The following is a 27,722-nucleotide window of genomic DNA, read 5'->3' on the forward strand; positions in this document are numbered from 1 at the left end:
ACGCAATGGTTTCAAGCAGGGTGAAGGGAACACATCTGTAAAAACCCCCAAGCCAAGGCCTGGAGCCAACGGGAACTTTCCGAGGCACGCGGCCCCGCCCCCGTGCCCTTTGCGCAGGAATCCGATGAGGGCTCGGATGGCACACTGCCTGTCCCTGCGCCCTGCTTTGCCTGAGCCGGGCAAGGCTTCCCTGTTTGCACGCGGGGACTCGGTGAGGGCCACCCACCACCCGGGAGGTGAGGGTGCGGGCCCGCCTCCCAGGAACCAGGCGCAGGAGTTTCCTGGGATCCGGAGGCTGGGGCAGGTAACAGGCCTCTTCCATCTGGGCTCCCCCGCATTCCTAACGACAGCCTTAATCTCAGGGTAAAAGCAGGAATTAATCTAAGTTGCAAAATAAACAGGAAATTTACTAACGTCTTCGTGGAGAAAAATGCAGCTTAAGTGGCTCCTGCATGAACGCTTCCTCACCGAGGAAGCTGGCGCTCACGCCCTGGACACCCGCAGCTGAGAGACCCCCGAGGCCCCCAAAGGAGGTTGAGGGGAGCGCTTCATGATGTATGGGACCACCTCCAGCCCTGGTTGAGAAAGTTCAGCGACAGGAAACGGAAGTCCTAAATGGGGTGCACGGCCCGCCCGATGAGGGGCTCAGAGAGACTGGAGCCCATGCTGGTGGGATCCCTCCCCCCCTCAGTACCCAGGGAACCCACGATCACTCAGGTCTGGGTGCAGACCGAGGCGCGTTTCTCTGCTGAGCGCGGGGCTCACCTCCGAGCCCACGAGGGAGGGCAGGCGCCGCCCCACCTCCGTTCACACGTCTGCACGGAGGCAGAAGCCTTCGGCAGTCATGCCCCCCCCCCACCCCCCCGCGAGGGAGCCGATGAAACTGGCATGTTCGAAAGTATTCACAGGCAGCTCATTAAACCCACACTGCTCACCAGTTTCTGTTAATTGCTTTATCTGGGCTTCAGACGAGAAGCTGTTATTAGCATGGGTTTGGCCCTCCAAGACAATCTGACCCGAGAAGCCATCCCAGTGGGAGCGCGTGCCCGCGCACCCCCCCACCCCCCCTCCGGCTGCGAGCCCGGCACGCCCTTCCAGCACACAGCGCCCCTGCGCGCCGGCAGCCCTCGGCCGTGCCCAAACGTCCCCTCGCTGCGCTGAACTTGCTTTATGATCACCAGCAGGGAAAGAAAACAGCCGTGAGACGAGACGCCATCTCTCTTTTCAACAAGCCATTTTTCTTTAAAAATATAAAAACAAGGAACACAGAAGACGTCTTCCGTGAGCCAGCGCCGTCTCCGCCCTCGCCCGCCCCTCGCCAGCCGGCGCAGAAAGAAAACACGGCGCTGATTTATTAGAACCAGAGCAGCCCCGCGGCCCTTGGCCGGATCTCTGTTTACGTCTCTGATGCTCGCGGCTGCAACAGGAAGCTCTAAAATCACTCAACCATTCTCTCTCTCGCAGGCACTTTCTGACGGATGGTCTCTGTCCCCCGCGCATGCAAGCCGGCTGGCGGGGAAGGGGTGGCGGGTGGGTGGGGAGGGGTCTAGCTTCTGTCCGTCAAACTCTAAAGCATTGTTCACACAAAGAACCTCGACTTTAAAAAGCTGTCTAGCGTGCCCCGTGATGCCTGACACTTCATAAAATCAGCAAGGAAACCATGAAGGGATCGAGTGTGAAACTTGGCCCAGTCGGTTCTCAAGTACACTTTTCTCCCAGGTCCCCACCAGGGCGTGAAGGGGACAGGGACCGCTCCCCCTGGGGGGTGGCTGGGGGCGGGGAGCAACTTGCTTTGGGAGGGTGTTGTTACTCTTTCAAAGGGAAACGTAAGGCAGAGGGGAAACCTGATCTCTCCAGATGAATTCTCTGTCAGATTGTGGGCACCGGCTTTCGACCTGCCCTCGAAAACAAACTGATTTGCTAAGGCTGCCTGAGGCTCCATGTATCAGAGACTAGGTCTTTTTCCATCTGTATTTGCCCACTCTGAAGTCTAAAAACAGATGGCAGCATATACAGTTTATTTTATTTTATTTTATTTTTTTAGCCTCACCCGAGGATATGTCTTTTATTCATTTTAGACAGAGAGGAAGGGAGGGGGGAGAAAGGGGGTAAGAGAAAGATAAAGGGAGAGAGAGAGAGAGAGAGAGAGAGCCTGCATCCATGTGAGAGAGAAACATTCATCAGTTGCCCATTGTATGCAGCCTGACCTGAGATTGAACCCACCACTGAGGTACATGCCCTGACTGGGGATGGAACCCTCAACCTTTTGGTGTAAGGGATGATGCTCCAACCAACTAAGCCACCCAGCTAGGGTATATACATATTATTTTAAAGTGTAACCCAGGCTGGCATGGCTCAGTGGATTGAGTGCTGGCCTGCCAACCAAAGGGTGGCTGGTTCGATTCCCAGTCAGGGCACATGCTTGGGTTGCAGGCCAGGTCCCCAGTAGGGGGCATGCAAGAGGCAACCACACACTGATGTTTCTCTCCCTCTCTCCCTCCTCCTCTGTCTAATAAATAAATAAAATCTTAAAAAAGTATAGATCAATCACAACCAAAAAAGTGTATGTGTGGGGGGGGGGGCAGTGTAGGAGAGTTCATTTTACTACAGCTCATGCCTGTTCCCTGTCTTCTCTGTAAGAGACCTGGCCAGTCTGGGGCTGCCCTGGGACTCTCTCCTTGCCGCCCCGCGTGCGTCTGTGTGGCACAGAGAGTGACTTGGATGCCAGGATAACACCGTGAGTCATCCCGGCCTTTCTCCGTAGCAGCCAGTCAACAAAGACACGTCTCTGTTCGCCGGGAAGACCTTTTCTGAACGCACCCCTCTCCGCCTCAGCCACCGCCTCTCGCGCGCCTGCAAGGCGGCCTCCGCGTGCAGCTCCCCAGACACGGCCCAGTAACAACAACGAGCATGCCTCGGGTAAGGAACGCGCCGCAGACACGCGGCGGCCCAGATTGGGATGGGTAAATATTATGTCTGGGAAAGTCGTCCGCGGCACGAACACAGGGAAGGAAGAAAAGCGTTGGGGAACGGCACTCTTTTAAAGTGGGCGAGCTGAAAGTTCCCAGGGCGGGCAACACAAGCACGGATCCGCCCAGAACGGCAGCCCCGGGCTGCAGCCGGAGCCCACGGGGCCTCCGGGGGCAGCCAGCAGCCAGGGGCCCGGGGCGTCCCAGAGACGGGGGTGCCCGCCCAGTGACGAAGGGGCTGCGCGCATGCGCACTTGACAGCCTGTCAAAGGTCTGAACCGGCCGCTTGACTGGGGCTTACTCTCCTAAATATACAAACCGGTCCTGGCCACAGTCAAAACAGGTGCAACCGAGACAGCACAGGGCACAAGGAGACCATCTACCTGCCTGGTTCGTTTACCTGCACCTTTTCCAGCTACCTACCACGTGCGGTGCGGAACTAGGCTGGCCCTGCACGGTCAAGGTGAAGTTCCACATTCACTGATGCTTGCCCTGGGGGCCCAGGGATCCCCGCAAGGTCCATGAATAAGCCTCACGGGCCCTGGAACTGAACTTGTACGTGACACCGTTGTAAGTGCCCTTGGACATTTTTTTCACCTCGGGAGAAGGCTTGCAAAGGATTTCGAAATGATCTGTGATGTTCCCCAAAGATTAAAAGTCATAGTCTCAGAGAACTTGGAAGGATTTGCAGTGGGTCCTCCTCCCTCGTTTACGGCGTGGTTGATGATACAGTCTGCTGGATTTCCTCTTTGGGTCTGAAATGAATTAACTAAAGCCCCGTGCCCTGATTGATCAATTCCTCTCCGACTGATTAAGGACGCGGACAGGGCCGGAAGCGCTCAGAGATTTCGTTGCTAAAATTTCTTAGACATCTCTCAGCTGCAGCCAGGGCACACTTTTTTCATAACCGAAAATATCCGTAGCACCTGCCTTAAGTGCCGATGCAACCTGCTAATTAACTTTGCCAAGGAGAATTCCTTTTCTTCTCGAGCCTCCATTTTCTGGAGGGAGGGCGAGTCCCAGGACATGCGGTTAAGCATGTGTGGTTCTGGACGGCCACATGTGTGCTAAGCACAGCCTCTCATCGCCTGGCAGCTGCTCTCTCTTCTTCCTTGGCAAAGGGACAGGGACGGTCACTTTGTACGGCGACACCAAACCAAAATGAGAAGATGCCGAGGGTCAGACTACCCTGAACAAGACTGCAAACTGACAGGAGAGAAAGGCGGGGAGGGAGGGACAGGGAGGGGGTTCAGGCTGCAGGAGCCCTCACCAATGTGTTTTAGGGGACAGTGTTGTCAGCAAGGCCGCACAAGCCGGATGGGCAGGTTTTCCCAGTTGCAGGCTGAACTTGAGGTTAGGAGCCGGGATCTGGACATCAGCCAGTCCCAGACAAAATCAGTTTTGCAGAACAGAGAAAAAGAACCCTTCCACGTTCAACCTCGGGCAATTCCTCCAAGCTTGACAATGCCCACAGACTAGCGGCTGGTAAAAGAAAAGGAGTTCCCTTCTCTTCCCTGCACTGGGAACGGGGCTCTCGGCCCCCTGGAGAACCCGCCGGGCCGGGCCTCAGGACAGAGCATGAAACTCCACGGCCCCCCGTTTAGGAGTCAGCAGGCAGGGCCTCTGGGCCGCTGCGTGCCGTGTTGGTGCCAGTACCTGCTCACAGGCACACACTCAACATCAGAAACTGAGACAGAAAATCCTCTTAAGATCACTTAAAAAAAAAAAAACCCGTAATGAAGCTTTTAAAGGAAGAGATTCTGTGTGGAAGATGGGGGCTAATTGTCAAAATTAGTGAGAAGCATCGGCGGTCTTCACAGTGGGAAGGAAATCACACACACACACACACACACACACACACAATCTGGCAGCCTGGGATGCGGACACTCACCCTTGAAAGAGTGAAATCAGGCTGCGTTTTACGACTATGGGGAGAAATGATGAGACAAACAGTCCTTTCCACAGCTCATTTTGCCTTGTCATACTGACCCCAAAAATAAAAAGTAAAAAAATCACTCAAGACCAACAACACCAACGTGGCACCCCCAACTGGGCCAGACGCCCGGTCAGGGTCCCTGCGGCCCGGAAGCCCTGTGATCGCCTGCGGGGGTCACAGACTCTCCCAAACAGGTGCTGTCTGTTTGCGCCATTTCAATTCCTTTTCTCATTCCAGGTTATCAGAAGACAGCCCGGCCTTGTTGTAGCTATTTTACTCTTCGGGCTTTATGCAAACTCAAGGGCATACTGGCACGAATCAGGCAGCCCAATGCAAACAACCCACACCTTGGGGAAACAGTTCACTGTTACCCAAGTAAACACGCGCACCCATTAGTCACCCACTCAAAACAGAAACGGCCAGTGCGGCGAGAGACCAGCCCCCGACGCCAGAAGAGGAAGCACACTGCTTTCCAAACCTCGTTCCTTGTTATCACCGACTCACTGTGCGATGCCAGAAAGCCACAACTGAACTTCTTAGGGAAAAAATGTCACTGGCGTCGGCCACTGAGTAAGTTTCCAAAACTTGCAGAACCTAAACCTGACACACAGACCCACACGCAGGCATAGGATGATAATACCGCTTTCTCCAGAAAGGGCCGCCCAGGGACACTCAGCTATCAGTTCGTGAGAGTGGAAATCCACAGAAACTGAACCCAGATTCTTAGCCAGGCCGGCAGGCACGGACCGGGGGGGTGGGGCCTCGGTTTTTATTGGCTTCTCACCCACTCTGCCAGCTGCTCACCCGAAGCCTTCACTGCAGATGTTTTCTAAACTCCCATCCCTGAATCGTAACGTGAATGCCATTCACTGAAAGGCGTGGACTTGTAACGCAACAAGCGAGCCCATTTAATGACTTACACTTTCACGCCTTATAGCACCCCTCGCGCTTCCAGTGAGTGGGTGTACTTTTCTTTACGTTACCCTGTTATTAAGGCAGTGAGTCCTAGGAGCACATATTTTCCATCATTTCGTGTTCTCTCAGTTTTCCCCACCGATGATTCCATTCTGAGAATGCTCCAGACAGCCAGGAGAGCAGGAACAGCAGCCCCCAAAATCAGCACGCCTTTGCCCTTGTCCCCTCTTCGACTAATCAGATTCCCCACGAACGTGGGTTCTCCGATATTTTTGAATGCCTCTATGAAGAGGAACGATGACTCTCTCGTTTGAATGTCCACTGGTGGTAGCTTTATTTTTTTCAATACAAGAGTCATCTGCTAGTTATCACGCCTTTTTACTTTACTCAAAAGAAACTTTTACTTTCCATTTTTTTGTAGTATACGAATGAAATTTTCCAGACAAACCACCCTATCTCTTTCAATTAAACCCCCAGTACTTGCTGCTATTCATATAGCACGGTGTAAGGCCCTTACAACACAGGCCCCTTTCTACTCTACATATTTGATAACGGGCAGAAAGTACCGTATTTTGCCATGTATAGTGCACACCCAGGTTTTGGCCCAAAGTTTCAGGAAAAAGAATATTCCATTTTAATTTTTTTAATTCAACTTTTTATTTATTTATATTTATATCCTTGGTCTTTTTTTTTTAATATCCTAAGGGAATTTTAGCATTTATTTTTTAACATATAATGGTACAAGAAATTTTATGTAGCCAATAATTACAAAACACAAGAACAGATGCAAGGCATTTCATGTATGACCCATGTATAAAGCACACCCTGATGTTTCCCTTAAAATTTTGGGCAAAAATTATGCATTACACACAGCAAAACACAGTGATAACACTGCACGGTACTGGGCCTGCCCTGGTGCAAACAGTCCCCCCGGATAATCCAGTCTTTAATGCTGTGAGTGCCTGAAATGTTAACTGGGTTCCACTCTTCCCCCCAAGTAAAGTAAAGTAACCCCGATTCCATTTAGTAGGAAGGTCACACGGCTGCCAGAGTTACCCAGCCAGAACGGTACAACCTCCATTTCTTGATCTTTTATTACCATCGAGTGGTAAGCTTCCTTGAAAGAGCATTTTAACAACCTTATACTGTAGAGTCCTTAAACTGACCGGAGGTGGCCCTGTGAAACTGTCACTTGCACAGACAGGACACGGGTCCCAGGTTAAAGGCTCCCAGTAGGCTGACTGCCACTAACTGTCAGAGGGCGAACCCCGGGCGTACAGGCCCAGTTTCCACGAGGGTCAGCTTCCTAGTCTCACACTCCAGCCAGGAGCTGAGGGGTTTCCTTGAAATTCACAGTTTACGTTTTACACGTTGCAAATCAGGAAGCAATCATGAAAAGCCAGATTCTATTGAAAACATTTCGATTTTAAGTAAATAGTTTTTAAAAGGTTGATGATGTAGCCATTACAACAAGCAGACTGTGCTTCTAGGAAACCCATCACAGAAACTTCTGGAGGTTTTGAAATTCGGGCTGGCTGCCACAGGAACACTGTGTGTTTCGAGTTCAGTGTGGACTGGTACGTACCTCTTCCACTCCGACCGACAAACCTGAGGTCGTTGAATCGCGCCACTTGGTTCTTCATGGCCGCGGTGGCGTTTCTCAGCTCCGCTGAGTAGTTCTCATCATTGCCGGCCATCACGGTGACCAGAGTGCCGTCTGGAACGTCCCCCAGAGCCACCACCTACACACCAGCCAAGGGACACATGCAAACATCAGGAAAGTCACACACAACCTTTGCTGTCCCTTACGGAATAATCCTCCCAGGACTAAATGTGTCTTGCATGACCCACGTTAATTTGCAAAGGAATAGCAATCCTCAAGTCAGCAAAACAGAAACGCTGTTAATGGGGAGATTCACTTGTACTTCCATTCTGCATAGCTAACTATAAATTTTCAAACCATCCAACATTCACCGAAGAAAGCCCCGTAAGGTCGCATAGCTCAGCTGGGGCCAGAATCACTGCGACGAGGACCTGGAAACGCCGTGCTTTCTCACACACACCCGTCTCTTCTCAGCTCTTCGAGTGTGAAAAGCACAGTGTTGCTGCAAGCTTACAACCCATTTCCCCTGGTCCAGACCTCCCACGACAGGCCTGAAAGGGCCAACGTGACTTTTAGACGCTTACTTATTTCTGCTAAAATTGATGGGATCATGACAACCGACTGCTGAGGATTCTCGAGTGACTGACACTCTCCCTTTGCAGTCCACCTTTGAAACTCCTCCTCACGCCTGCTGTCTCGATTTCCACCAGCAGTGAACCCTGGCACACCAGTGAAAAAGCCAGAAAAAACCAGAAGTGTGTCCTGTGCTCCTTACGCATTACGAAACTGACAGGCCTGGGAGGAAGAGAGGGCTCCCGGCCCTGGGCCCCTGTGAATGCAGGAGGGGGTGAGGCCGGGCTGGGGGGGCAGGCTGGGAGTCTCACAGATGTGTTCACTACGTCCTAACAGATGCCTGAGGTTGCCTCCAGCCCCGAGGATCTGGAAAGGGAACTCCTTTAATGTCACTGAACCGAAGTGGGTCTCCTACCAAGGCTATTGAAGAAAACTGGTAGATACGTATTTTTGATGCTTACGTAATACTAAAGCAAGTCATCTCCAAGTAAAATGCCCCAAAGGGGGTGACACAAAGGTGCTTGGTGGAGGAGTATCCATGTCTTGGTCATCATTTGATCCTTCTAGAAACAACTGTCTTGGTCTAGAGATTTATCATGAGCTACATTTCCATTGCTTCTATTTTTTTTCAAGTGATCACAGAATCTCAAATCAAAATGCCCCCCAGTTTTACTGGTTCTTGTCATTTCTGGTTTTTGCTCATGGCACCTTCTCATCAGCCGAGAAATCTGTGCTACTCATTCCAGTGATATGATACATACAGGTTTTGGTTTTGTTTTTGAGTGAGGATAACAAAGCATTCTACAGTGATTTTACCTCTTCTCCTGCTCCCCACCTCCCGGTGTTCACCTCATACGTGCTGCCTAAGTGTCTGGCGAGTGCCTGGAGTTCCAGCCCCTCTGTTCTGTCCGTGAACAAGGCTGCTGCAGGCTCACTCGCACGGAAGCAAAGCCGTGCTTCTCCACACCCCATCTTCGGGGCCTGCTTAGTCCCCAGGCCTGCCAGAGGGCCGACCGCCTGCCGTTCTGACTCATCACCACCATGCTTCTGCTCTGGGGTTCCACGCATTATGGCAACAAGGGAGCCAGCCTGCTCCGAGCGAGGGGCGGGCCGGCACCGGGAGCATTGGCTAGTGGGCAGTATCCGGGCACTTCCTCACCTATTTACCCGGTTCGCACTGTCCAACACGGTCTCGTCTCCCATCTTTCTTTCTAGTCCTTTCCATCTGACTGTTGGACATTTTTTTTTTAAATAAAGGAGATTTAAAAACACAGCTATTTATTCCTCAAGCACCCTCTAATTAGGTATTTAGTTCCCATTATAAGGGTGTTGTTGCTGTTTAATTAAGAGCAGTAAAAAGACAATTCCCTTTTGTTTCCCAAACACCCTGAAGTAACGCGCCCTGATCGGTTATGCAGCTGCTGTTGCCGTTTCTCCTGTTCCCACAAAATGTGCTTGCTTCACTGTGCTCTTCAAAAATTCAGACTCTTAAAAATTTTTCCACTTTTTTTTTTCACCATTTTCGGTTCCCTCTGTAAAATTAGCTCACAGTGTCGAAATGCCCGCCCCCCCCCCCCCCCCCCCCCGAACACATATTTTTTACTTCCTCATCCCTGTCTTCCTGTGCTGGCTTCTCGGTTGAATTCGGCCCCCAGGAAGGCTCAGCCACACGGTTTTCAGACCGAACCACTCCTGGGAAGAGGTTCGAGCAAATAACTCTTGTTTTATAACCGCCCCAGCGCACTGCAGCCGCCTTCCTCCTGCTGGCTCCTCCTCTCCCGGTGCTCCCCGCCTGCGGGGCCTGGCTCATCTTCCCCAAACCGCCCTCCGTCGCCTCGATGGTGCGAGTTCTCGGCAGCTTCACCGAGTGGAAACAGACCGAGGGCACAGGGATCGTGGCAGCCAAGTGGGAAAAGATTGTTGAGCCTGGAATTTGAGACTTAAAAATTCAGGAGTTTAACTCCTACCTCTCTGTTTATATATAAAAAAAATGCAGCAGGAATCAAAGATATTTGGGTGCTCAGAAAGCATGGCCTTAGCTTATTGATCTTGGAGGGATTTTTTATTTTTCACTCAGAGAAGAAGAAGAAGAGTATTCAATCCAGGAAAATGACATTAATTTAGATAATGTATATCATCTAATAATTAACAAGCACATTTAGACTAGGTAATTTTTTTTTAAAATTTAAAACTAACATGCCTGCTAATTTGAGAGATTTTTTTTTTATCATTGACACACAATCCCAAGAGAACTTAAAAATCTGACTTTAAACAGAAAGGAAAAAAAAAAGCCACTGGGATGAAAAACTATAAACAAAAGGTGAAGGCACACAAACATTTTCATTTCGGAACAGGCCAAACAGGCAAGAAGGGACTTGCAGGCCAAAGGGTATCGCACGTTCTGTTTTCCTTCTCTGTGTCTCGAGTAGCAGGAAGTTGGGCACAGGACCAGCCCTCCTATGCGGGACCTACCCACACTGCTCGGGGCTAGCCTGCTCACAGTGCACGCTGACATTTAGACCGACTCTAATTAGGCTGAAATTACAGTTACAATTCATTTATTCCAAATCCCTTAATTTTCCAGCGTTTCAAGGAAAGCTATGAAGTGGAACTTCAAACTCAGCCGAGATGACGTTTCCGGCAAAGCCCAGGACCCCGAGCTCGCCGACAGAAACATGGCTTGTTTCTTTCTGATGAAAAAAAAAAACATTGCTGTCAGCGTCCGAGGCCCCCGAACTTGCTGAAGGCATGTTTATTTTGTGCCTTCGGATTCTGGTGTGCCCGCGCATACACAGGCAGGAAGAATACCCTGTTACGAAACACCCAAGTCACCCAAGCAGCTTTTTAAGGCTGCTTCTGTAAATAATGGGCAACATGTAGCAAATGTAAGATTTCCTCCATAGTCCAATACACCTCTCTCCTGCCCTAAAAAGTGCAGGTGTTCCATGGGAGGAGGGGGCACATCTGGGGGTCCAGGATAAGCAATGAGAATGATTTTAATCTACTTTAAGGAAAATTCATAATTTTAATCTCCCTTTAGTTCCAAAGATTAAAAGCCAAGGATTCACACATAGAATTCCCGAGGACTCGGAAAGAATGGCTGAAATGCTCTTTCCATCAACATCACCAGACTTGGCCACCGTTTCCCATGTTTCCTCCTGATTCCTGAATAATAATAGTAATTCTCAACCGATTCACTTCTTCAAGAGATTGTCTGAGGCTCCATTAAAAATCCAAATTGTAAAGCAGCCGTTTCTGTGGGAATGGCTTGGGAGGGGGCTGGGTGGCTGCGGAGCCAGGGCCGTGCAGAGTGGCCGGGACGCAGCCCCCGCCCTGAAGCCCAGCCTGTGTGCACCCCTGCCCTGGGCGCGGGGTGCCTCCCGGGACACGTCCATCGGCTCCCCCGGCTGGGAGAGGAGTGGGCTCCTCGCAGGCAGAGGCCGCTCGTGGTGGGGCCCAAGGTGGGGCCTGAGGTGACGACAGAGAGTCCTCAAGCGGTCTGATTTCTCCGCTGCCCTTTCCTGTCCCCCAGATGGGCTCAAGACCCACCGCCTTTTTTCCAGAGCTCCCCACCTGGGCCTTTCAGTAGCCTACAAAACTGTCCCTCAGGAAAACAAAGCAGATTTTTTTTAAAAAGGGCACACGCAGTCTAAAGTCACTTTTAAAAGGAAGCCTCTACGGTTATGGAGATTTCTGCTAAAACAACAGCAGCAGCTCCCTAATGACTCATAAAAGCAATTTATATGATTTTCCCCCCCATTCTTTCAGAAGAAAAGAAATGCTTTCATGTGGTGGCTTGAGAAACGACATCTCTCTAACTCCCGAGGAGTCTTTATTTGGCACTTAGTGTTTTGGGCGTGGGCTCTCTGGCGCGGGAGGGCCCGTCAGGAGCCACCTGATTTACCCCAAAGGAAGCCACAGAACCCTTAGTGGGCCAGGGGCCCTCGGGTTTGACCGAGCCTTTGGCTGACGGCTGGCCTGTCTCCTCCCATCTACCTGAGAGTGACCCGGGGCCAAGTGCTGTCAGGCCCCCTCCCCCAAGGGGACTCGGTGTGCCTGGAGGGCCCAGCCTGCTGTAAAGGGGTCAGAATGATATCACACTGAAATGGGCTCCAAAGCGGGTCTACATAAATGCAGGAACGGGGGGGGGCATCCAGGGGCTGGTTCACCCCATCTTCACGTCCACAGCCCTCAAAACCTCTTGCTCGCAGAAAACAGAGGAACGGCAGGCAGTTCTAGAGCCATGGCTAACTGTACATTCTGTTTTGTTTCAGCGATCATAACCGCAGTTTGGAAGGCATACCAGGCTTAAAAAAAATAAGGAACCCTGACAGTACTTTTAAAAAAGAGTCAACATTACTCCTTGCAAGTAGATCAGATCGAGGTCCCACCAAGGCCTGGAACCATAAAAAAAATCTATTAAACTGATCTCCCCTTAAAAGGGACACTTATTGAATCAGATTAAGAAAAAAAAAAACACAACAAGAGTAGACGGTTTTTACAGCTTTTTTCCACCTGCCTGCCTTAGCCCTTGAAGTGAACGGGAAGCGATGGTGCCTATCCTACTAAAAAGCTTGCCCTTCTCAACCGCCCCCCACCCCCACCCCCACCCCAAGACGGAAGAGCGGAGTCCCCGCGGCCGAAATTAAACTCCTGCGGCTCGCTGCCAGAGTGGTGCCGTGGTTGTTTAAAAACTCCCCGGCTTGTTTATATATCCCCGTTGAAGGCCAAGGTTTTTAAAAGCAGCCGAAAGCGAGGGCAACCCTCAGGGGTTCGGGCGGCTCGGCTGGAAGTTGCCTGGTGCGCGCCGCCGCCCGGCCCTCGGACGCAGCAGACCTGGGGGATGAGACCCCGGCTGCCGACCCGCAGCCCGGCCACCCCTCGCTGCCCCGGGCTGCGCTTCCTCTCGGTGAGCCGGCGATACCGTTCAGAAGGGTTCCGGGCCAAGGAACCGGGGTCAGTCCTGGCGGCTTCGGGCAGGGCCAGGCTCGAGGTTCGCTTCAGAACTTTTGCAAACTTAACCGTGCCCGCAGTAGACCCCGGGCATGCTAATTCCTACCGGGGTGCTACAGGGGGGCGGGGAGGGGGGAGGGGAGCCCTGACAGTTCTCCCCGTGAGTCTATTCCGCCGGCCGGAAGGTAGGAAACTATTTTATTTCCCCACGCTCCATCGAGAGGAGGCGGAATGGTTTGGGTGCTGGGCCGGCGGTGGCGACAGAAGCCCGGGGAGCAGCCAGTCTGGTCCCCGCCGCGCTATCACTTTCCTACTTGGTTTCAAAGCTAAAGACCCCCGCGAGGGCGGTCCCCGCCGGCCCTCCGTGGGAGTCTTTGGGGCCACCCTGAGTTCTGCAGTCCTCCCCGAGGGGAGCCCCGGTGAGCCGAGGCGGGTCCCTTAAAGGGTCGCCACGACAACGCAGCATCCCCAGTCTCTGGAGCGCCCCGGGATGGGCTCGGGGCCGGACCCGCCTGCCTGGCCGCCGGCCTCCGGGATCGCCCCGGCCTCCTCCGCCCGTCCTCCCGACACCCGCTCCGGGCCGAGTACCTTGAAAGCGATGGGCAGAGTCTTGTTGCAGCGCCAGTGCGTGGGCAGCACGGAGCAGAGGAAGTTGGGGCTGTCGGTGCGCACTAGCTCGCCGGGGTGGTCGGCCAGCACCTCCACCATGCTGCGGTCCCCGCTCCTCAGCTTGCCGGCCAAGGCGGCGCCGGCGTCCGGGGCGCCCAGCGGCAGCGCCTCGCTCATCTTGCCCGGGCTCAGCGCGGTGGAAGGCGGCGTGAAGCGGCGGCTCGTGCTGGCATCTATGGGGATACGCATCACAACAAGCCGGTTGAGTTAGGACCCTGTGAACAGCTCCTGCCAGAGGGCGACAGGGGCGCGGATCTTCAACAAGCAGCTCCCGGGAGACCAACATACAAGTTCAGGGGCCTTTATTGCTGCGGGGGTGGGGGGGTGGGGGAGGGGGCTGACTTAAGTTACTAGCTGTCCAGGAAGGAGACAGTTCTAGTCACACCGATGGGCCTCAGACCCCCGCAGGGTCCCCCCGCGTCCAACCGCTCAGTGCTTTAACAAGTGGGCCACCAGGATCCAAAGCCAAGTGCCGAGGGAGTCAGACTATCTTCTTCTGAGTCTTGCTTTCAGAGTTTAAGTTCAGTCTTTGGCTGCTACAAAAGTTCCCGGAGGCAAAATTCCCATACGCTTCCTAAAGTATTTATGCGGGGAGAAAAAGGACCAGCACACGCATAATTTGGAAGTTCCAGTAGTCAATCGCCTGTCAGTTTTTTCCAGGTGAGTTTGTCTAAAGTCCCAGCACAACAAAAAATACAGGTTTGTCTTCCACATCCATGGCCACTTTGATTAGGCAAAGCTGGCTCCAGTCCTCAAAAGCAAGAACTGCGACTTCCAAAGGTCCTGCTACTAATGTATGTGCATATACATACACATATAAATATATATATACATATGCTCTACTTCATAAAATATTTACAATACAATCTGTAGAGAATTTAAACACAACAGAAATCCATTAATGTTCGCTGCAGATTTTTTTTTTTTTTTAAGTAGCCTTGGAAATCAGCTTCAGTAGTTGGAGAAGGGCTAGGCTAGACCTACTTGTCATGGTCTCTCAGTAAGTTCTGGCAAAATGCTCAGTTCAAAACATTCAGCTTTTCAAAGAAAAGCTAATCTTAAAAAAAAACAAACAGTCCACGTTGATGACACTCAGGGTACAGCTCTCCACATCTGAGAACTCGGGTTGGGAATGCCGGTTAAGTCTGTGGCCGATCCTGCGGTTTGGTGGCCGCTGCACAGCAGCCGAGTCACACGCACGCAGACACGCACTCTCCCGAGGCCGGCCGCCGTCTACCCGGACTCCGTGAGTCAGCTCAGACTCGGGCAGCGGCGAGATGATCTTCCTCCAACGTCGCCCCAGCGCCGGCTGGTTAACGACCGAGACGAGCCAATGCCCACGATCACCGAGTAACCGCAGCAGGTGGAGCGGCCCCTCCGAGGAGGCACCGCAGCGCAGATCTAAACAGACGCGGCCTCTCGAGTTACCCACGCAAACACTCCCACGCACACGGCCACGCACAGGCAACTTCGCGGCTCGCCTCCAAACCCAGCGCGCGCTCTCCTGCAGTTGTCAAAGGAAACAACCGGGGAAAAGTTCACAGCCAGCAAAGAAGCTGAACCATCCAGCCAAGAAACCAGTTCATTCAAAAGTAAGAAAGAAAGGGGGAAAAAACAAAAATCGAAGCTCCAACGCAGGTCAAGGAGAAGCAGCAAAGGTCGACTTCCTCCTAGCGTACCCAGGAGCCCCGGGGAGAGGTGCCTGCCGGCGCGGGGCCGGGCAGCGTGGAGCCGAGGCTGGGTCCGGCCGCGGGGCGCCCGTCCCGCCTGCGCCCGCTGGCTCTATGAATGAGAGTGCCTGGAAATGAACGTGCTTTTACTGTAAGCCCGGCCCGAGGAATTCCATTCCCTCAGCTCGTTTGCATAGGGCGGCCGCGGGCCAATCACAGGCCTTTCCGGTATCAGCTAGGGCGCGGCTCGCCGCCGCGGGCTCCTGATTTGGCCCGCACGCCCCCCCTGGCCCCCCCGCCGCCGCGCGCTACTGTACGCAGCCGGGGTGGAGAGTCAGCGGCCGCCGCGGCCCTCCCGCGCGCCCGGCGCACCCGCATCCAAGCACACACACGCACAGGCTCACGCGCTCCCCGAGGCCCCGCCCCGCTGCAGACCGCGGCCCTGCGGCTTTTCACCTACGCTGGGTTGCGCGGCCGGGGTCCCTGGTGTTGCAGTGCGCAGCGGCGCCACGGGTGGCCGCGGTCCAGGGACCAAGGAGGTGGATGGAAGAAGAGGAGGCCGGCCGGGAGGACTCGGGCGGGGAGCTGCACCCGGAGTGGCCCAGCCCGGAGACCAGCAAGAGGGAGACGCCCGCGCACCCTAGAGATAAAGCGGCCACTGCCAAGCGCCGGGGACCCGAGCCCCCGGGCAGCTCCAGCCCCTGTGCGGGTGCCCACGGCCAAGCCTCCGCTTCCCCGGCCTGGGTGCGATTCTACCGCGATGGGACCGGAGGGCCGAGGGCCCGGCCGGAGAGTTGCCGTGCGCGGCCCCAAGGCCCGGTTGGCAGCGGCGGAGTGGCGCTGATTCATTTAATGAGGCCAGACGGTTCTCGGTCTCCACAACATGGTTTTTGTGTTTTTAGTTTTCTCTCTTGGCTTGTTTTCTTTAATTGCTGTTTTCGCCGCGTCTGGGCCTCGGCTTAATTGCGCAGCGCGTCTCGCTCGGGCTATGTGCTTAGCGGCCAGCAAAGGGGTTTCCCAGTCAGAAAAGACCCCAAAGAACTTGCTACTGGAAAGTTGAAAGCATCTGCTGGGCCCTCTTCCGGCCCTCGGAGCGGCGGGGCGATAGCTCCTGCTGGGCCCGGGTGGCTCGAGGCCCGCGTGGCCCGAGCCCCGCACCCACCTACCGCACCCCGGAAACAGCCTGGCTCCTCTCCCCGCCCCTGAGCGCGGCCCCGGTGCCGAACCCACCCCGGCTTTGCGCACGGGCGGGAACTTCCCGTTGTGCCCGGAGCCGCAGGCATTTGCTCGTAGCCTAGGGGACCCGCCCCGGAGCCTTGTCCCCGGCACCGAGGGTCCCTCCCCCCCCCCGCGGGGGTCCCTCACCTCCTGGTAGGGCGCTCACTCGGAGCCCGTCCCCACCTGCCCCACGGAACCCTCAACTTCAACTTCAGCTCCCTGAAGAAGGGGTCCCTCACCCAGCCCCTGCGGGCCCCTCCCTGCATCCGCTTTTACCCCCTCCTCCCACGCCCCGCGGACGGGCGGCTCGGGGGGTGCTGCTGCCTCCCCGCACTCTCCTCGGCTCTGCCGCTGGGGCCAGCCTGACCGCGGCGGGGTCCGTGGCGGGCGCCTAGGCTGCTTCTCTCGCCCAGGACCAGCAAGGCCAGGCGCGCGGCGCCGAGCGGGCAGAGGACAGCGCCAGGGGCCTCGTGTGGACGCCAGGGGGCAGCAGCCGCCCTCGCTCGCAGCCCCGGACACCGGGCCGCCGCCGTGCGCCCGGGAACGCCCCCGACGGCGCCGGGCTCTGCCGGCCCTCCTCGCGGCCTTTGGGTCGATCTCGTAAGAACTTCAGTTTGGGGAGAATCGACAGGAAACGGGAAAGAGAGCTAGGCTGCGCGATCGCGTCCCATTCCCGCGGCTCCGGTCGCGGAGCTGGTGGCGCAGGAATCCTCGGGCAGGGGTCCCTGCTGTCCCCACTGGCCCTTGTCCGGATCTTTTACCGAAACCCCTCTGCAGGCCAAGGCGGTCGGCCACTCTCAGGCGGTCTGTGCTTCGCGCGCCCCGACAACCCCCCGCCTGCCGCGCTCCTCCCCAGGTGGGCCTGTCCCCTTGCTCCTCCCCGGGAAACCGGCGACACTCCGGGAACGGGCAGCACCTAGCTGTACTTTGTTTGTTTTCCTGGGTCTGGGGTCTCAGAAAACTCCCTTGTATTTTTCTTTAAAAATGATTTTCACAACGCCCCGTAAGAAAGATAAAGACCCCCAAATGCCCGCTCTCCACGTGGGCCGAGTGGTTCCAAATACTGCGCGGTCACCAAACCCCGCCGCCGGCTCAGGAGCGACTTAGCCGCGAGTAAAACGACCTATTGTCTGGGCCCGTGTGCATTTCCCCCGGAGCCCACCAAGCTCCAGGGGCATCCCCAGGGACCCCTGCGGGCGCTGGGTGCAGCTCAGGAGTGCGGGGGGGAGGGCAAAAATGGGCTCCGATAAGGGGGAGAGAGCGAACCGAGGTAACCCGCGCCTTGGAAAGGTCAGAGAGGGCTCCTCCGGGGCTCAGGCGGTTTGAAACCCTAAACCCCGCGAGGGGCTGCGGGTCGGGCTCTCCGCAGCAGCCTCCGCGCCGGCGTCAAGTTCCCTCCCTGAGAAGGAGGGGAGGCTCGGCGATAGATGCTCCAAGGGTTGCCTTTCAAGGGCGCTCCTTAGCTAAGAGTCTCAACCAATAAATACACCCCAAATCCCAACGCCGAGGAGGACGATAATAGCAAGGAAGAGCCTTTGCTGATTTGTTCCAAACCCCGCCGGGCACTCGGGGTTCCCCGGACGCGCGCGGGCTACCGCTGCGCCGCGCGCACCTGAAAGCCGGAAACAAACTTCCTTCCCGAGGAACTAAAACGAATGGAAAGCGGTCAGCACTGGACTCAATTTAGGGGCGCCGGGAACCCCTGAGCGTGAAGGGCTTTTTACGGAGCTTATAAAATTCAGTCACATCGAGCAGGAAATGAAGACATCCTTTCCACCCAGAGCGCTCACCTCGGCGGCAATGCAGAAGGTCCCTCCTCGGCCTCCCCAAGGGGGAAGGGAAAGGAGGCATCGCCGCGTTCGCTCCCAGGGTTCCCCTGGGGTAGTCCTGGCGTTTGCTTCTGCCAGCGTACAAAACGCAAGCACAGAGAAGCGGTGTGTTGGGCAGATGCGCTAGGACGGACTCTGCCCCGTTTGCTCCACAGGGGAAGTTTCGGGAAGGCTCCTAATGGAGGCATGGACTGTAAGTTCTCAGAGCGAATTTTCAACGTAGTGTTTGGTTAGTTGAAAGTAAAATGATTTCCCTGGAACACAGTCACAGGTCTTCCACGTTTTTTTTTTCTTCCACGACTTTAGGTAAATGGGTAACTCTAGGTGGTCTCAGAAAATATCTAAGTAGTTTACATTTTTCCTTTTCAAAACCCTCCCCAAAACAAAACATGGGTAATGCTGGGGTTTGAGTTTGCACCAGTCTCTTAAAATCAAAACCCCTCCGTGCGCAAGATATTTTTAAGATGACGTTTCTAAAAATTGACTGTTTCTAAAAGAACTCTTTCTGTTTTCAGTACCATTGACATGGAACTAAAAACCAGAGGCCACACTTTGTCCCCGAGCCCCTGTCCTGCAGTTGGTGCCGTGTCACGGGGAAGAGACCCCCAGAGGAAGAGTGCCTTGTGCCCCTGTGTGCAGGGAGGGACCCGCCGCACGCACCATCCTGGTCTCAACACTGGGATTTAATGAGACATTTTTTTTTCTCCCTCTGAAGTGGCTTTGAGGTGGTTTCCCTTTTGAAATCTAATTCCCCGGTTTCCCCCCCTGCGTCGCCCTCCCTGTCCGTGACGGTTTCCACGAGATGCCATGGTCGGTGTGCATGTCACGTCACGCGCCTGGCTCGGGTGTGCAGCTCACCAGCGGCGGAGCTGAGAAAATGTCAAAACTAACCTTCTGCCAACGTGGGGATGCTTCGTAAACATTTTACCCTCGTAAAGAGAAGGCATTGCCACCTCCATCGCAGAGGTAGTAAACTGGGCTGTGACATGCAGAAGCCAAGCTCTGGTGTTTTTTTTTTTTTTTTCCCCAGAGTCATCGAATCCCTGCAGGTTGTCCCCGTGGTAAGTGCCGCAGCACTGAGGCTGTCATTTAAGGATTCATTGGAATGTTTTATATGGTCAGACAATTACAATACAGAAAACAGCTTTTAAGTATTTTTGAATCAGCAAAAAAAATACGCCTTAATTATTTGGTTAGTTTATACCCTGTGTTATTTATAGGATACGCAGAACAAATCACATGTATGCATATATACATGAATGTGCATATTTTGGAGAAGTATAATTGGGGATCTAACATACAGTGAACATCTCTAGATGGATTCATCCCGTGGACGCATTCTGAAAGAATAGAAAGGAAAAAAAAATAAAAATGACCGAATGGCTGTGCTGACAGCAAACACCAAGTTGATCGATGGTGGATTTCATTCTAATCGCAGTAAATGCAAATATAAAACCTAAATTCCCCCACTATTTTTTTTTGTTAGCTTATTTCCTCTCCCATTTTTTTTTTTTTTTTTTAGGACTGGAGATTTCTTTATAGCACGCTGTCCATCTTTGGCGTACAAATTGCTTACAACAGTAAATCAACAAACGAAAGTGAACTGTTACAGATGCACACGATTTCATGTGCCTCCAGCCAGTGTGTCCCACTGCTGCCTGCTGCTGACCCTCGTCATTCCGAGGATCACCTGTGATTTATTTCGGGAACATGACACACACATTTGCAGGGTGCAGGGATGACTCAGAAGGCAAGGTGAAATTATGCAAAGACATTTGCAAATCTGTGATAGGGCAGAGGCTAAATCAGCGACTCGCAGAGATAAGGCATGTTAGAAATCTTCCCTCTCTGCCTGCTTTTCCTTTCCCTTTGTTCGGCGGGCCGATCGCTTGTATGGAAATCTCGCGTTCTTGAAGGAACAGATGATATCAATTATCACGGAAAATAACTCTCATATGATAACTTCCACACATGAATCACTTACGATATACTGCCGCATGTACAGTTACAGCGAAATCCATTAAGCGAAGCCAAGGGAAGCTATTTCTCTTTCCCTTGAATATGTACATGCCATGTTCTGAAGCTGAAATGACGCCATCAGCCCCGAGTGGCGATAATGGCCGGCCCTCGCGGCGATGGACCTGGAGGAAGCACCCTTCCTCAGAGCCTCAGAATCTGAGCGTGTCAAACACGGCGGATTCAAAGCTTTCAACCCCACTGCATAATGTGCGTGCGATACTGCTTTTAAAAACCTTTAAAACGAAGAAAGGAGGTAATTATTTCAGATTTCCAGACGCTGTTTAAATAGGCAGGAGAACGAGATTGGCAGCTCCCTCGTCTTACATTTTTGCCAAAGCTAAAAAAGCAGCTAAAATAATAAGGGGTTCCGAGAAGGACTGCCCTGTGCTGAAAGATGAAAGGAATCAAACGTGGATATTGCCAGAGGAGCAGCCTGGAAAAAACCAAGGTTGTGCTTGACATGTACCTGAAATGGCTCCATAAAGATTAAAAAAAAAAAATCAGGACAGAGAAAGAAGCATTCGCACTAATTATGAATAGTAAGGTAAAAAATAACAAATGCCCCGGCAGGTAGTAAGTTCAGTTCAACAGGCAGGTTGTGGGGCCGGGATCCACACCAGTAAGACAGACCGGGCAGCTATATGTATGGTGAAGACACCAGCCCCACCAGCTGTCCCGGGAATCTTTGCGTGGAGACCCCGAGAAGCCTTCCCGTGTCCAAGGGTGAGACACGGCAGGAGCCAAGTGACAGAGAGGTGTTTTCGCCATGGACCTCACATTTCAGTGATTCTGAGAGAAAAGCCAAGATTTGTTTTTAACTTAGAAAAGGGGAAAGTGAGTGGATTTTGAAAGGTGGTACCCGGTCTGCTGACAGTTCTCTCAGTCCTGTGTCAGGGGTCTTGAATCCACAGCTCAGGTCCCTGAGCTGCCAGTGGGCGGGAGGGAGAGAGGGTGGGGGTGGGGGAGGGGACAGGTGTCCCTGGGTGGGGCAGCCGCTGCGGGGATTGGAAGCGGTTTGCCCACGGAGCTGTTTTAGGGGCTGGGACCTGAGCTGGGAGAGAGGGGAGGCCTGAGCGGCTGCCGAGGCTCGTCCTGCAGCTCCCTCTCCCCCTCCCGGTCCGTCCTTCCCGCTGCCCGTCGCTCCTTGGGTGCTGCTGCGGCCAGGCAGCCGCAACACGCTTCTGCCTGCCTGGCCCGATCCGGGCCTCGCAGCGACTCCGTGTCACGGACAGGAAGCCTCACACTCGGAGAATTCGGAGACTCGACGAGGTCGCTGCACTCTTCATCTCTGTGCACACGCGTGCACACACACACACACGCGTGTCCACACGTGGGGCCGCACGCACGGGGGGCTATGTTTCTTTTTGTCCACAGCTGTGTATTTTTACGCGTGTCCTTTGTCCAGTTCGGAACGGTTAAGCTCTGATCTCATCGTCCACGTTCACCCCCTCCCCCGCCTCAGTCTCCGTCAGAAAACATCCCTGGAAGTCTCCGCCGTGCAAAGCCCAGCGCGCCAGGAGCCGGGACCCAGAGTTCTCGGCGGCGAGCCGTGCAGTTTGGAGAGCCCGTCAAGGCCTGTGTGGCCGAGAGGCTTTTGGATTCATAGTCAATCTCTGAAATGGGTTTCTATTCTTCTCCTGCCCCCACTCTCCCCAAAGGGCATCTGGAGGGCATTCCTGGACATGAAGTATTTGAGTCTCCTCCCGGCAACACTCCTCTGAGGCTGCCTGCGTACCGGGCGGGGTGCTAGGCTCTTGGGCGTCACAGCCGCCGACCCGCAGTGGGAGGGGCCGCAGAAGGAGGAGGGGAGGGCCCCGCCTGGTGGGCCCGGGAGAGCCTCCCTCCCCAGTCCCGGTGAGGCTCCATTGGAATCCTGGGGTGGGGCGGGCTCTGGCCAGGTGGCTGCAGGTTGAAGGAAGGGCCCGGCGAACCGCCCTGGGCTGAGGTATCGGCCTGAGAAGATCCTGAACTTGGGAAACAGGTCCGCACGCCAGCTCTGGGAGAGTCGGAGCGTGGGTCCGGGACAGGCTGGGGAGGGGCAGCGCGCACGTGACCCAGCACGGGCGGACGGGAGCACGGACAGGTCACACGCCAACCTGAGGGCAACGGCTCTGCCAGGGCCGTGACATCTGGGAAACGGGGCTCACACACGTCTTAGGAAAAGAAACCTGCCGCAGGTGGGCGGGCGGAGGGGAGGGGAGGCAGCTGCTGCCGGGGTCCGACGAGCATCGGGAGCGTCTGTTAAGGTGGACACACGCAGAGGGGGGAGGGGGAGGGGGTGGCCGGAGGCGAGGACCCCGCCTGCGGCCCAGGTGCCGTCCGCAGCAGGTAGGGCCGGCAGAGGAGGGGTGGAGGGGACGCCGGGTTTGGCTGGGACATGCAGAGCGGAACTGCAGGTGCAGACGGAACAGCCAGGCGTGCGTGCAGGGGTGCGGAGTCGCTGAGGGTCCTCACGTGCCTGCCCGAGCTGCGGGCCATCTAGGGAGCATGCCCGTGGGCAGAGGAAGGCCGACAGAGTCTCGGGTCACCCACACAGGGGGGTGGTCAGAGGGAGAGGGAACAACCGGGGAGATGAGAAAATACGGCCTCAAACACCGGAGGAAGATGGGGGCTGTGAGAGGAAAGGCATGTCTCCGAGGCCAAGGCCAAGGCCGTGAGGATGAGGGCTGCCAAGGCTGCATTCCCTCTGCCCGCGGGAGAGCTGTGGGGACCTCCGGCAGGGGGCAGTCGGTGGCTTGGAGGACGAGAAGGTGAGTGCGGCTGGGGACCAAGAGGTAGGCAGGTGCCTGGCGGAGGCCAGGACAGGGGCGCCGGGGCAGGGGTGACTCGCGAGGGTGCATGTCAGAGGGGAGGCACGCGAGGAAACGGACACGTGAGCACACAAACACGTGAGCACTGGCGCTGTGCGTCTAACTGACCCTCACACCCAGCGGCCCGAGTCTCAGGGCAGCTCGCTGCCCCCACCGAAATCCGCCCAGGTTTCAGTCGTGGATCCGGGACTCATCTGTGGCCTCGCCCCATCTGTTGCTAAGCCCTCCCTGTGGGGTCTTTGTGTCACAGTCCATCCCCCCTTCCCACCTCTGTGGTCATCACTCAGGTTCCAGCCCTCTCAGTGCCTCACCCGGCCTCCTGAGGAGGGGTCCCCGGTCACTGCCTACAGTGCTTTCGGGCTCGCCTTCCACCCCGCGGGCGGCAGAGTCGGCCCCGTCTGACTTCCTCTGTGCGTCCTGAATTCGGGCCGAGCTCTTTAGCACCGTCCTGCGGGATGGAGGGTGACCCTCCCCGTCCCCATCTCCGAGGGGGTGGGAACCCCGGCCTCAGGTGAGCGCCTTCCCCGCCACTTATCATCCTGGGGAGGCGCGGCCTGTGTGCCGATGACCACGCCTGTTTCCCTGGTCCGGTGTCGGCAGGCCACGCAGCTAAACCGTGAGTCCTAGCGGCGATGAAGCTGATATTTTGCTCCCTGACTGCCCGACTCCTGGGTCTAGCCCAGACCCTCACCCCCGGCCCCTGCACCGCCACACGCACGCCACACTGGCACACCTCGCCCACAAGGCTGCCTGGCTCCTCCCCGAGCCCCCAGCCGGCACTGCACGAGCAGCGTGTGTTTCCGGAGCCCTGGCGACCTGGTTCGGGGCGGGTTCTGATGCAGTAGGTTTGGGGTGGAGCCCGAGTTGCCGCGCTTCCCACAGGCTCACGGTGATGCCGCGGCTGGAGGTTCAAGGACCAAGGGCAGCCGCCCGGTGCCCGACTCAGCAGAAATCGCTCCCGACACACACTGGACGGTGGTGTCCGAGAGGTTCTCATGAACAACACTGGCAAGTGGCTACCTCTGATTGGACTGTTTAAACTAAATGTTTGCGGCCCCCATCCCCACACACCCACACGTTAAAGCCCTAACCCCCAGAGTGACGAGTGAGAAGGTGGGACCTTTTGGGGGGCATTCGATGGAGAGGAGATAGTGAGGGTGGGGCGCTCATGATGGGATTAGTGCCCTGGTAACAAGAGACCCGAGAGATTTCCTTTTCTTTCTCACTCTCTCTGCCCCGAGAATACACAGCGAGCAGGCAGCCGCGTGCTCGCACACGCTGGGAAGAAGGTGTTAGGCGGCACCTGCCCGCGCTGGCATCCTGGTCTCAGACCTCCAGACCAGGAGGAAATGAGGTTCTGTTTCTGAAGCCCCTTGGTCTACAGCATTTTTAAAAGATATATATTTTTTAAGATTTTATTTATTTATTTTTAGAGAGGGAAGGGAGGGCGAGAGAGGGAGATAGAAAGAGAGAGAAACATCAATGTGTGGTTGCTGGGGGTCATGGCCTGCAACCCAGGCATGTGCCCTGACTGGGAATCGAACCTGCGACACAGCATTTTTTTATAGCAGCCTGGTGCGTCCTGGCTCAGACCTCACGTTTACACGCAACGTGCCATTTAACCCTCTCACACAGACAGCCCGTAATTATTCCTTCGCCGCACAGACGGAGAAACCGAGATTCTGTCACCAGCCCGGTCCAACCCGTGCCTGTTCGTCTGTGGCGTGCGCAGCCGCCACCAGCGAGCATGAGCACTTCCCAGAACGGCTCCCATCCTCACGCTGTCACCCGCCAGGTGTCCTCCCCGGACCCTGGCATGTGAACCCTGGGGCCACACTTCCCTGTCCCAGGGCAGCACTGCCTCCTGGACACAGGATGCGAGCCCTGAGCGCTCCTGTTCAAGTTTTTAGTGGCCACTTGGAAAACATAAAGAGAAATGAGTGAAATGAACTGTGATCCTCTATTTTCCTCCCTGTAACTCAATATAGCCACAGGTTTCCACCTCAGCATGTAACCCATATGAAATTATTGAGATATCTTAGATTCTTTTTCTTTCTGGGAAGTCTCCAAAGTCCTGCGTGTATCTGACATGTACTGCACATCTCCCCTCTGCGTGGCCACCTTCCAAGTCCTCGACGGTCACCTGTGGCCGGGGCTGCGGTGTGGGACGGCGCAGCCCTGGAGCGACCGCTCCAAGCACAGTCCACCCCCACAGCAATTCCGCTGCCGGCCTGCCGTGCGCATGCCCTGCATTCACCCGCCGCTAGTCAAGGTCACTCAGCAACACCTATTTCCCGACTCATGCTCTTCCCGCTGAGCTGCGCTGAGCCAAGCTCGGGGTTCTTGTTGCCGCAGAGCCGGCTTGACTCGGAGGCGGAAGGACACGAGCTCACAGCGACCGCCACTGAACTAACCACTATGTCCCGGCCACGAGCGCGCCGCAGGCCGACCCCGTGCGCTGTTCCTTCCCACTGGCGGATTCCCAGCCCCGCTGGCTCGGCCCGGGCAACAGTGCACGGGTCTCCTTGAGCTCGGAAAGCGTCTCTCGCTCCTCGCTTTTCCAGCAAAGCGAGTTTTCTGTGAAACCCGTAGAGGCACGCAGATGAGGACAAAAGGTTCCTTTTTAATAGCCATGATTTCAAAACAGAGTTGCCATGTGGTTAAAGGATACTCATTCTTAAATAGCCATTCCTACGAATAGGTTTATTTTGAAAGACAACATATAGATTTTTCAAACACCCACTCGATGTGTCAATTTGCCAGCAGCCTGCCAGCTCAAACACAGTGACCGTCCAGTTTGGCCGGGCAGCTCCTGGTCTGCGTGACGGCGCGGACCCCGAGTTCTCAGAAGAAATAACAAAGTAGAGAATGCAGAACAAATGCTTTGTTGTTCTGTTCTATAATTTGCATAAAATTGACATTAGAGACAAACAAATGGCGGCTCAGAAATGTTACCTATATTTTATTACCGTAAATATTTAAAAGTGTCAATGTTCAGCCTTTCACTCATGGTTTCTTCCATGCCAACCCAACAGTGAGGTGCCACTATGCATTGTGTTATAAAATATTAGTTAAAAAATATATGGATGTACAACGTAGTTTAATCACTTTGTTCTTAGAATAAGGAGCTATAAGACTCTCCATTATTATTGTTAAAACTCTTAGTGCCTCAAACTGGTGCCTTCTTTCATCGCAGAAATAAAGAGTTTTCCTATTTGTGACCCCATATAAACTGCAAAGACGTTTCCCACCCACACAGTGGAACTCCTTAGAAAGGGAATGTAAAAGCTCAAGAGGAGTCTTGGGTTCAAATCGCCCACCTGTCTGGGACATGGAAAATCTCCCTAGCAACCGAGGGCAGGATGTCTGGTTTGTCTGTGAAGGAATTCCTGAAATGCCCACACTGATCAGTAATCAGCCGTCGCGTTTGGCCGGAGCGCTCGCCAGGCGTGCAGATGAGACAAATGCATTCGAGGAACCCCACTCTCTTCAAATGTGGGAACCGGGATTTTATACGAAAGAGTGGGCTAGGGCCGCCACCGTCCTGCTTTCTGGGGAGGGCCTGGAACTATCACACTCCACAAGAGCTTTAGAATTTCCTGTTGTGGTGTGCCACAAAAAATAACTAAAAAAGTCAGCAACAATGGAAGTGATCATTCCATGTAATTACATACTTACATTCTTTAAGTTTCATGAAAATCCCAAGATCTGCCCTGTAGCAGTTACATGTTTTCAGATTACATTTTTAATGTAATGTTATTGATGATTTAGTAATAATCACATTTATAGAAATAATGTACCATGCAATGAGGTGGGATGTTAAACATTTTTGTGGAGACTTCTCTTGAAACATCATTGTTTATTACCCCATCAAGCCGTGGTCGCATTAGATTTGAACATTGTGATATGATTGATTTGGACTTGCTTAGACAAATGCTATAATTTAAATCTACTTTCCAAAACACAAAGCAAATTTTGCTATCTTTTTTGAGTGAATAAATGGTGCCAGTTCTAGAGTTCACATCTTCTTGAAAAGTGGAGAGGAAAAATTAAAATGCTGTTTAAGAAAACAAAACAAAACACCTAAAAATTAACATGATCTCTTCACTAGTTCCCAGCTGATACTGTATGTACAATGAAGGCGATATGTGGACAGTGTCCAGATATCATATTATTAACAATGATTAATTAAGCACACCAACGGAACTGGAAGGCTCACTGTTAAGTATTTACGTGGAGGAGGGTTTGTTTTTTTTCCTATTCTTTCCTATTCTTTTCTCTTTTTTAATGGCAAGAGCCCAGGAACAGAGGGCTGCCCACTTGCAATGACGAGTGAGCCCCGGATGAAAGCGGTCCAGGTCTCGCTGAACCACTGGCCAGGCGGGCCCCGCTGCTCAGCGATGCTGAAGCACGTCTGTGTCCGCGGCCAGTCTGGTTGCTACAACAATCCAAGTGCCCATGGAGACGCCTGTCTTGAAGATAAATTCAAGACATCCTTGAGAAATACAGTGCTCCAGGCTCCGCTGGGAGGATGGGCATGCAGCAAACGTTTACATAA

The 27,722-nt window shown here is 54.2% G+C and overlaps 1 protein-coding gene across 3 annotated transcripts in view; it reads right to left on the reverse strand.

Moving 5' to 3' along the window:
* RUNX1 (RUNX family transcription factor 1) overlaps positions 1–27,722 on the reverse strand; it is a 207,434-nt gene that overhangs the window by 72,618 nt on the left and 107,094 nt on the right. For 2 of the 3 annotated variants that reach the window (XM_036017230.1, XM_036017221.1), the window contains exons 3-4: positions 13,538–13,791; positions 7,406–7,562 (exon numbers count right to left, since the gene is read on the reverse strand). In XM_036017230.1, coding sequence (XP_035873123.1) covers positions 7,406–7,562; positions 13,538–13,791 — 411 coding nt within the window. Of the gene's footprint in view, positions 1–7,405; positions 7,563–13,537; positions 13,792–15,297; positions 15,402–27,722 lie in introns of those variants that run through there. The other variant, XM_036017228.1, reaches the window with a different exon arrangement.

This window comes from Phyllostomus discolor, chromosome 2, assembly GCF_004126475.2.
Source record: "Phyllostomus discolor isolate MPI-MPIP mPhyDis1 chromosome 2, mPhyDis1.pri.v3, whole genome shotgun sequence".
Lineage (NCBI taxonomy): Eukaryota > Metazoa > Chordata > Mammalia > Chiroptera > Phyllostomidae > Phyllostomus > Phyllostomus discolor.